The sequence below is a fragment of the Marmota marmota genome, unplaced genomic scaffold (genome assembly GCF_001458135.2).
Source record: "Marmota marmota marmota unplaced genomic scaffold, marMar, whole genome shotgun sequence".
NCBI classification, from domain to species: Eukaryota; Metazoa; Chordata; class Mammalia; order Rodentia; family Sciuridae; genus Marmota; species Marmota marmota.
In genome coordinates, this window is record NW_026000249.1 from 11,248,164 (window position 1) to 11,259,158 (window position 10,995).

At 38.9% G+C, this 10,995-nt stretch overlaps 1 protein-coding gene across 1 annotated transcript in view; it reads left to right on the forward strand.

Annotated features, from left to right (window-relative positions):
* Positions 1-10,995, forward strand: part of Sms (spermine synthase) — a 29,465-nt gene that overhangs the window by 5,337 nt on the left and 13,133 nt on the right. Inside the window, exons 4-6 of the mRNA XM_015487979.2 lie at positions 6,125-6,300; positions 7,220-7,374; positions 8,213-8,302. Of these exons, the coding sequence (XP_015343465.2) occupies positions 6,125-6,300; positions 7,220-7,374; positions 8,213-8,302 (421 nt within the window). The remainder of the gene's footprint in view (positions 1-6,124; positions 6,301-7,219; positions 7,375-8,212; positions 8,303-10,995) is intronic.

Here is a 10,995-nt window from a genome sequence, read left to right on the forward strand (position 1 = left end):
AGTTGTGTTAGCATCATGTCAATAGCAAGTGCCTACCACACTGCACAGCACAGATACAGAACATTTTCATCATTACAGAAATTTCTGTTGGCTATCTCTGAAGTGTCTGCCAGTGGTGCCTGATTTTGAAAAGCTTTTTGACAGACATAGCAATTTTAACATTTGTCGGAAGGGATAGGGTCTGGTGGGTCATCTGAATTAAGTGCTTTGAATACTCAGCATCTGTTTCTCAGCAATTTGTTCTTGCCTTACCTTGGTGGTTCCTCCTCAGGCCACAAGTCATAGAAGACCTGTGCCTTTGCTCATAAAGTTAATTTCATAGATGTGGAGACAGACAAGGAGGGATTTTGTCAAGGTCACTCCATCATTGATGGGAGCAATCAGAATACTGGTTTTGCTAGTTCATAGCAGTTTCCAGAAGAGGGAATCCTTATTGGCAAGGGGTAGGATGTTTAAGTACATAATGACTCACCCTTTTCAGTTTGATCAGCCCATAGGAAAGCTCCAGGGCAGATGCAAGATAACAAGGTAATTATTTAACTTCCAGTAGGTAGAAAGGGAAAAAGGAAACTAAGTGAAAAGAACAGACTGGGTGTGAAACTTGGCCACTTTTTAAAACATATTTGAATACTCAGTCTTTTTTGTTACCCCACCCAAGTTCAGTTTAGGGGCCCTTGGTTATGTCTTGTCCCTTTCTCCATTCTTTTTCTTTTTTTGATGGTGCTAGGGATGTAACCCAGCGCCTCATGCCTGCTAGGCATGTGATCTACTGATCTACATCCCCAGATCAGGTTAACAGGTGTTTAGATCAATGAGTTTTATACATTCATAAGTCAATGAGTTATAGGAAGATACTGAGCAGACAAGTTAGTTACTGGTCTCTTCAGTGACCAGGCCCGCTTGTTATATAATATTCTGAGGGATAGAGGATATGAGAAAGCATTGCCTAGGTCTGGACCAGATATTCCACTAGCCCAGCTGAACTTTCTCTTCTTTCATAGGGAGTGGCCCTGGGGGTCTTCTGAGCCTACAGTGTAGAGTGTCTACAACACCTTATACCTCCATTCCAGGTCATCTCCTTACTACTCCATTCAGGCTTCTTTTCACATACACATACCAAAAAATCTTGTTACTGCTGATCTGTACCTTTCTGGAGGGAGTATTAGGGATGAGTTCCCCATAGTCTGCCTTCTGAGTCTCAGACTTGTCTTCCTTAGCACAGAGCTCTTCTGAAATAATAAATTAAGATTCTTCCTCTTCAATCTGATCCATAAAACAAGTCCTCATCTTGCCCATATCTTCTAACACCATGAAAGCTCCATACTAGCTACCTTCCTTATCTAACCTCTGGAACTTGGGTCCACCAACCCATGTCTTTACCTTATGACATCTTCGAATGGGCACATCCAAAATCCAGCCCATGATCTTCTCTTTGAAACCTGTTTCTTGTGCTGACTTCCCCAACACCATTCTTTCAGACTTTTAAGGGGCTGGGGATATAGCTCAGTTGGTAGAGTGCTTGCCTAGCATGCACAAAGCCCTGGGTTCAGTCCTAGCACCACACACACACACACACACACACAAAAAAAAAATAAAAAACAGACTTTCAGGCAAAAATCACGGGATGAACCTTTACCTCCTACTTTTCTTCATAGTTCTAGCTAATGCAGCAGGAAATCCTGTCACTTCTATTTTTCAGATTTGTCTGATATCTAATCACATATCCTCTCTGCTGCCACCCCTCTGTCTAGCCTCCACTTAGAGTTCACCCAGGGTCAAGAGCAAATAATCTGAAGGCAGGTTACTTATGAATATAATAATTAATAGGTTTCTAAAAATCTACCCCCTCCATTTCTGATTCTGGGTATTTGTGGTCCAGAATGAGGCCAGATCCCCACCCGAGATCCTGATGAGTCAAAGTGACTTTTTTTTTTTTTTAATATTCCTTTCATTCAGGGAAGCCTGATTATAGCCTGTGGCTCAGTGGTGGCTATGGTCCAATGGTATATCCCAGGCAGGTTCAGCCATTGCAACATCCATATTATATAATGCCTGCCTTTGCCACTAGGGGGCTTCTCATTGCTATATCCAGGAATACCTCAGAGAAGACAGAGGAGAGACAGTGGAATTCATGCCTGGTGGGATCACAGGCCTCTGAGTGCATGAGCCATAGACCAGAGTGTCCACTGGATCATCCTTCAGGTTGGAGAAACCCAGGGCCAGCTTGACCTCTTCCTCCTTAAGGGTCCTGGTTTTCATCAGTGCTGTTTGGGGTCTTCTGCAGATGGCCTTCCTCATCTTTTTCTTCTTTCTACCAGGCATTCATTTCTGTGAATAAAGGGAGGTTGTCATATTTTTAATGTATTTCTCATCTAAACTTTGCATCATGGGCTTTTTCCCCATAAGATCTAAACCAGTGGCTTCCCCCTCAGTATTCCTGTTTTTATTCCCTGTCCCCTTTCCCCTCCCAACTTTAATTATTAACACAGGGCAGAATAATTCTACAACTAATCGTCCCTCATGGCACCATCTCAGATTTCCATTACAGCAGAGCCTTCACTTTACCTCTGTTCCTGCAGACACAGTCAATCCTGGGTTTCCCCAATGCTGCCAACTTAGTAGTACCTACAGGCCTTTGCACATGCCACTTCTGGATAGGAACTCTCTGATAGTCCCCATGATAATGGCTGAAATGGTGATTCCTGCCCCCTATCCCACCCAGTACCTCTCTTCTAGACACAGGGGCCTTATCTGCAGTGAGCTATTTAGATTTCTCTATCTGGCTTCAGTATTTGAAGGTGTGGGGGTTGTGCTAGGGGAGGGCCTGGGAACACATTACACATCTGAGTAGAGCTTATGGGCACAGCCTTTGCCAACTGAGCCAGGGAATATGAGAGAAGTGGATATGATCTGGATGGGGGCCAGAGCACTGGAGTCCGAAAAGCAGCCAGAAGGAGTCCCTTCCCCATTTCAGGTGAAGAATCCTGCTCCCTGGTTGACAGCCAGCTAGCTATAGGCAGTACTGAACTAGGCACAAACCCACTGAAAATAGACAGTGCCTATCCAGAAGCAGTCAAAAGAAGTCCCTTCCCCATTCTTAAAATCATATCCACACCCACACCACTTTCTGGACACTTCATCTTTTCCTTCTTGAACAGTTTTGCTTATCTGCATCCATTGAATTGAAGCTGTTCTCATTATGAGGGAAAATGAGTTGTTCCACATCAAAACACACCCTGATCTTTATCAGGGTTACTTCTAGGAGTGAGCATATAGAATACATTTCTGTGCTTCAGCATTCATGAGAAATCTAGTTCTTTTTTTTTTTTTTTTGGTATAGGAATTTTCTAAGTGGAACTGGAGCCAAGCTTTAGATCTTCAAATCAAAATGCAGATCCTGTTTTTGCTTGTCACAGTTTTTACATCTTCTTTTTATAAAATAAGGGTCAAAAGAGCAATAACTTGGGAATATCTTGTTGTAGACCCTTTGTTAATGGCCCCAAAGGACAAGGATTGTTTTACTTTTTTGTCTGGGGAATGACATTGTTACAGATGAAATCATGAACAGACATCTTCGTAACATTATTTGAAATTGTTACTATTCCCCTTTGGCTAATGAATTAAATCTGATTTTTTTTTTTTACTAAGGAGCCCCATAGGATTTATCTGAACATTTATTTCTATATTTTCAAATGAAAAGGAGCAAGAAAACAAGCTTACATGTTTCTTGTTTCTCCCCAGTGCTGGGGATTGAACCCAGGGCTTTCCACATGCTGAGCAAATCTTCTGTAACTGAGCTTCATTCCCAGCCATTTCATTTTTAAAAATCTTGCAATTTACACAGCACACCTGAGGCCCAGGACATATTCCACCTGATGTTCTGCAGTCGATTTTTTTATTTTCAGCAGTGAAGGTTGAAATGAGTTTTCTAGAGCTCCACAGCATCTTCTGGTAGCACATTACAGGATGATGTGTTCTATGCTGGGTTGAGTACTCTCAGGGTAATGGCTTCCACATCCGGTTTGAGATCCTTGTTGCTTTTTTGCCTGGCTTTAAAAACCATTGTGTTGCAATGGAGAAGAGAGCTCTTCATCTTAACCCAAGGCACTATTGACATAAATAAGGCTAGGCACTGTTTATTTTCAGTGGATTTGTGCCTAGTTCAATATTGCCTAGAGCTGGCTGGCTGTCAACCAGGGGGCAGGATTCTTCCCCTGAAAGCTGTGACTTTTTTATCTTCATTTAGTGCCACCTCACAATATACCCTATCATCTATCTGGTGGAAGAAGCTTCCTCCAACTCCTCTTTGCTTGGTCTTGGGGGCCTGTCCTGATTGGGGTTTCACTTTTTACTTTTTTTAAAAAAAAAGTATAGGGGGATGAAGTGTGATACCTGCAGTGACCATTTTCTCCCTCAGCTTTTTATTAGGAAAAATGTAAAACATGTCAGAAAGTTTGTGAAAAACTAAACTCGTGTGTGTAAAAGTTGTTGATATGTGGTTGTGGATGTATAAAGGTAAATGCCCCAAATCTGGATTTGTTTTTGTTCTTTTAAAGAAATACCTCTCTGGTCTGCCTAACATTTTGAAAGCTGGATTTGTTCACTGGAAAGGTGAAGTGGTTAAATCTGGAGTTTTTAGGATTAAATGAGAGCTTATGGAAATTTTCTTTGTCAGCCTTAGTGCTCTTTATGATGTTAGTATTTTCTCAGAGAAAACCTTGTTAACTTGTAACAGGCTCAAACTGTTACTCTTGGAAGCCAATGATTGGGGAGTGGGAAGAGACTCAGCAGTAAGGCAGAGGTAGTTATGTTCTAGTGTTGTGGGTGTCTGTGGCTATACTTCATGCCATTTTACTATTGAACACTACTATGTTTGAGAACACAACTTGCATGCTCTTGTGTTGTATGTGCAATGTGTTCTCAGTTTCTTTGTGTTTGAGTTAGATTTGCCAAGCCCCCTTTCCAGGTCCCTTTTCTCTTGTCATTTAGTGCCCTCTACTGGTATTTTCTAGTATATTCATCCTATCTAAACCACTGAGTATTTATAAAAGCATGGACCAAGAAACTCATCATTTTGTAGCTACTCCAATAATAATTAGTTCAGGCAAGAATCTTCTAGATAACACAGCCACTGGTAAAGATATATTGGTAGATCAGGACAGGCACCCAGCTTCAGAGGCCCCACCACAGCCTGCTTAGTAATTTCTGTGGGTGAAAGGGACCTTTGCAAATGAGAGATCCAGCAAGCATTACTGTAACCAAATGCCCACCCACTTTGCATCACCAGTGATAGGACAGGAACACCTCTTGTGTTCCTTATGAGGTGCCTGTGTAATATGTCAACCTGACTGATCATGAAAAGACCAGGCAAACTCACGGAAGGGATTTTTCTTTAGAATACCTGATCTGAACTTTGTAGAGAAATCATAAAACATACCAGAATAGAAAAAGAATATTCTAAGTAAAATAAGGGTTAAGAAAATAAAAGAATAATAGAAAAATGCAGTGTGTAAACCTTTATTCAAAAGCAGAACTGCAATAAAGGACATAATTGGGACATTTAAGGAATCTTGAAGGTGAACTCTGTACTAGATAATGGTTGACACTGGTAATGGCCATATGGCTATGTAAAAGGTCTTAAGCAAAAGTGTATGGGGAGGGGCTGGGGTTGTGGCTCAGCGGTAGCGTGCTTGCCTAGCATGTGAGGCACTGGGTTAGATTCTCAGCACTGCATAAAAATAAATAAATAAAATAAAGTTCCATTGCCAACTGAAATAATATTAAAAAAAAAGTAAATGGGGATGAAGTGTGATACTTGCAGTGACCATTTTCTCCTTCAGCTATTTATTAGGAAAAATGTAAAGCATGTCAGAAAGTTTGTGAAAAACTTTAAACTCATGTGTAATAGTTGTTGATACGTTGATCTTATGTTGTATGTGCAATGTGTTCTCAGTTTCTTTGTGTTTGAGGATGTATAAAAGTAAATGCCCAATCTCTGGATTTGTTTTTGTTCTTTTAAAGAATCCACCTGTGGCATGTGGCTTTCTGTTGTGCACTCTTCATCCCTTATCCCCTTTTAAGGCTGCATTGAAGAAAGGCTCATTTCTGTTTCCTTTTTTTCCAGATTACCTCCCATAGTTCGAGGAGGGGCCATTGACAGATATTGGCCTACTGCGGATGGACGCCTGGTTGAGTACGACATAGATGAAGTAGTATATGATGAAGATTCACCTTATCAGAACATTAAAATTCTACACTCGAAGCAGTTTGGAAATATTCTTATCCTCAGCGGGGATGTTAGTAAGTATTCTATCCCTGCCTTGATTAAGTGATAAGGTCATGGTATGTTGAATGGTTGTGTTTTCCTGACAAGTACCACAGATATGGATTTGTCCAAGTTTGTCTGTAACACTGCTATCTTTTAAGACAAACGTTTACAATCTATTAACCTGTAGATTGCCTGGATTTTCATGTAAATTTTGTCTTGACTTTTTTTCTTGTGATGAATAGTTGGATTATATTGCAAAAGAAAGTGCAATTGCTTATTTTAAATACTTTGTTAGGGAAATATTCAAACCTTAAGTAGTATACTCACCATTTGAACATCAACAGTTATGAACTCTTGGCCAGTCTTGTTTCACCTAAGCCCCAGTGTGTGCATTTTGTTCCTGTCATATTATTTTGAAATAGCTCCCAGACATCATATCATTTCATCCCTAAAGATGTCATTGCTTTAATTATTCAGCATATAAGCACATTCCCAAGGCTGGATTTTCTTTACACTGACTACTAACTGTTCATTTCTGTTTGGTGTTAGATGAGACCTACTTAATGTTTGCATTTTTCTCTAACAAAGTATTTTTAAATAAGCAATTGCACTTTCTTTTGAAATATAATCCACGTACTCATCACAAGAAAAAATAATGTCAACACAAAGTTTACATGAAAATCCAGGCAATCTACAGGTTAATTAGTATGTTGTGAATGTATATCTTAAAAGACAGTAGTGTCAGAGACAAAGGGTTGATTAAAAACTCCTCAATCTAAATAAATAAATAAGTAAGCAAGTAATTAAGTAAGTAAATAAATGCTACTGATAGTTTTCAAAGATTGAAAATTTTATATTACAGGCTAGATTCCAGCACTTTCTAGGATAGTGAGATCAGGTGGTTTGTGTATTTGTGTAGTCACCATTTGGCTCTTTGTTTCTTCTCTCTAGATCTGGCAGAGAGTGATCTGGCGTATACCCGGGCTATCATGGGCAGTGGCAAAGAAGATTACACTGGCAAAGATGTGCTGATTCTAGGAGGCGGAGATGGGGGTATATTATGTGAAATAGTCAAACTGAAACCAAAGATGGTCACTATGGTAGAGATATCCTTTGTCATATAAAAGAACAAGTTCACTGGGCTTCTTTTTTTCTTCCCTTTTTGTGTTTTAAGACTCAAGTTAATATTACCACAGACTAAAGGCAGACGTGTTACATAGACTGCCTTCAACAAATGCTTCAGTTTAGTACTAGTAGCTTTTTATGTGGCTACCAACAAAGAAGCAGAGATAGCATAGTTGAGGATTAAAGAGGAAGTGGCTTTGGTACCCTGTCTGCTGTTTAGCAGTTACCAAAATGGCTTCCCTAAGCCATTTCATTTAAAAAAAAAAGAAAAAAAGAAAATTCAGGGGGCTGGGGATGTTGCTCAGTGGTAGAGTGCTTGCCTGGCATACATGAGGCCCTGGGCTTAATTCCCAGTATTATGAACAAAAATTAAAGATAAAAGAAAAAAAATTCATTTCTTTTTTAGTATTCCTAGTGTGAAAATAAAACCATTATGTCATCAACTTTCTTTAGCCTATGGTACTCAAAGTCCTATAAGACCTTTATGTTTGTCAGACTCGATGGTGCCCACCTATAATCCCAGTGTCTCAGGAGGCTAAGTCAGAAGGATTTCAAATTCAAGGCCAACCTCAGCAACTTAGTGAGGCCTTAAGCAACTCAGCTAGACTCTGTCTCAAAATGAAAAGGGCTGGGGATGTGGCTCAGTGGTAAAGTGCCCCTGGGTTCAATCCCCAGTACCAAACAAGACAAAACAAAATAAGTAAACAGTAATAACAACAACAAAAAAACCCTTCATTTTTGTCTTGATCTTCTTTAAAAATAGTGTTACTATTTCAGAATTCTTTGATACATTTAAATTCTCCTTAACCTGTTTCGGACATTGACCAAATGGTGATTGATGGATGTAAGAAATATATGAGAAAAACATGTGGTGACGTCTTAGACAATCTTAAAGGAGACTGCTATCAGGTAATTATGTTTTCCTGGTAATGTATTTTAGGACAACTGGTATGAATTATTGATTGGAATTGTATCTTAAAACAGCTTTTAGATAATTGGTTAAGAAGATAAATAGATTGTCTCTCTATGTGAGTGTCTGTCTATGTGAGTTTAGTGTATACTTACATTTAGGGTGGATATGTACAGATAAGGAGAAGTAAACCACCAATTCCAGGTTTGAATCAGTTTGAATTGAATCACATTACTTTTTTATTTTTGGTGCTGGGGATCACATTCAGGCACACACTTTACCACTGAGCAATACCCCCAACCTACATTAATTCTTGTAGAAAAGATGTCATGTACCTTTTTATGAATTGGCAATCATCACCTTCTGTTTTATCCTGAATCATTTCTTTGAGTTTTGATCTTTCAGTAGGAATTCAGGTATATTTAATTGGTAGGTATACATGATTAAAATGAGTGAGATAGGAGCAATGTCTTGTTAATAAGCAATTAATTTCTGTTCTAAATTCCACTGTGCTTGTGATGTGTAGTATATATTTTGTATTGTATTTTGGAGATGCATATGTTTGGTACACATACCTACAGGTTTGTTGAAGCAAGGCATCTAAGAAAATACATATTTTAACGGAATTTTTAATGTGTTCCTTCAGAAATTTTGATGAGTGCTTTAATTTAATATGTAAATTATTTAATACCTCCTTCCCTAATGTATGTGCATCTAAATTTGATTTCATGGTACATGCAGGTTAGTCTTTTGAGAGGAATTTTGTGCACCTTAAAATTCAGTTGTGATTGTTTTATAGGAAATAGGGGAGAAAGACATAAATTCAGCTTCACTATATGAAAGCTTAAAGGTGGGGTGTGTGTGGTGGTAATCCCAGTTACTTCAGAGGCTGAGGCAGGAGGATTGCAGTCTGGACAACCAAGCAAGACCCTGTCTCAAAATAATATTTTTAAAAAGGAGTGGGATTTTGCTGAGCAGTAGAGCACTTGCCTAATAAATGTGAAGCACTGGGTTCAATCCTTACAGTTGGTGGAGGGTACATTAGGTTGTTCAGAGTGTGTTTGCAACTATTTAATATATTTAATCAAATTGTTTCATGAGTTTAAAGTTACCACTGTTTGCAAACAATGAACCAGACCCTCTGCCCATGGTATTTAACTTTTATACTTGTAACTGGTGGTACTATTTCAACTCCAGGATGACAATGAAGCTTAGAGAATTTAAAGGGAATTTCTTTAAGGTTATAGGAGTGTGGCATAGACTCCTATCTCCCTTCCTTCTTATGTGGCTTTCTTACCTGGATTAAGACCACAAGCAAAAACCCAAACAGTTGAGTTGTCGACTGGGGTTTTGTTTGTTTGTTGGTGCTCAGTAAATATGCATTGATCAAATTATACTATATGAATATATCACAATCAATTCCACTTTTATGTGTAACTATAATGTTAAATAGAAGGAAGATTAATATAGAAGTAGATCGGGGGAGGGCGGTGGGAAGAGAAGGAGGTCTTAATGAGGACTGAAATGAAGCAAAATAAGTTATGCAATTGTGAATATGTCAAAATGAGCACAATTATGTGAAAGTATAATGTACTAATAAAAATATAAATTAAAAAAAATAAGTGAATGAATATTGTTAAATTCACCTGTTAAAAGAACTCATAGTATCAAATCACATCTTGCTTTTAGTTAAGGCATCATTGGAGAGAGTTGGTTTTGGAGTGCATCCTCATCCTCCTCTTTTCTGGAACATCAGCATTACCAGGGGGAGCCTGGAAAATTCTTCTGTGACTGACTGAGTTCTCTTTCTCTCTCTCTCTCTCTCTCTCTCTCTGAGCCACATCCCTAGCCCTATTTTGTATTTTATTTAGAGACAGGGTCGCTGAGTTGCTAAATGCCTCACCATTGTGGAGGCTGTCTCAGCCTCCTGAGCTGCTGGGATTACTCTCAAGAGTTGATAGGCTTGGGGGCTGAGTGCATGGACGCCTCTGTGGGGGAAGAAAGACCTACCTGACCACTTTCCCTCAGGGGCATGTAAGTCCCTTGTCCATTAAAGTGCTGCCATTGATGAGAAGCCAAGGCTTTGCAGCTATTTCACATTTGTTTAGAAAATTGAAAACATTCCAAAGCCCTCCTGGATTTATAACTATGGAATAACTTTAATACTGAAGTACAGGTAGTATACCGAGAAAACTGAAGACTGATCATACATTTGCATGTACACACACACACACACACACACACAAAGTTTCCAAGTAAAATGTACAAACTTATTTAAGAATTCTACATTGTGCCTAAGTAGGATTTCATTCAGATATGTAAAGACGTGAATTTTGAGAAATACAGTTAACATAATTCATTATATGAACAAAGAGTGATATATTAACAAATTACAAGAATTTGAGAATACTTAGCAGTCATTTTTTAAAAATGTTTTTTAGTGGTGCTGGGGATTGAACCCAAGGCCTCGGGCATGTGAGGCAAGTACTCTACCAACTGAGCTACTGAGCTATATCCCCAGCCCCCAGTCATTTTATTAAAAAAATATTTTTAGTTGTAGATGGATATAATACCTTATTTTATTTATTTATTTTTATGTGGTACTGAGGATTGAACCCAGTGCCTTGTGTGCTAGGTGAGCATTCTACCACTGAGTCACAACCACAGTCCCCATTCTTTTTTTTTTTTTTTT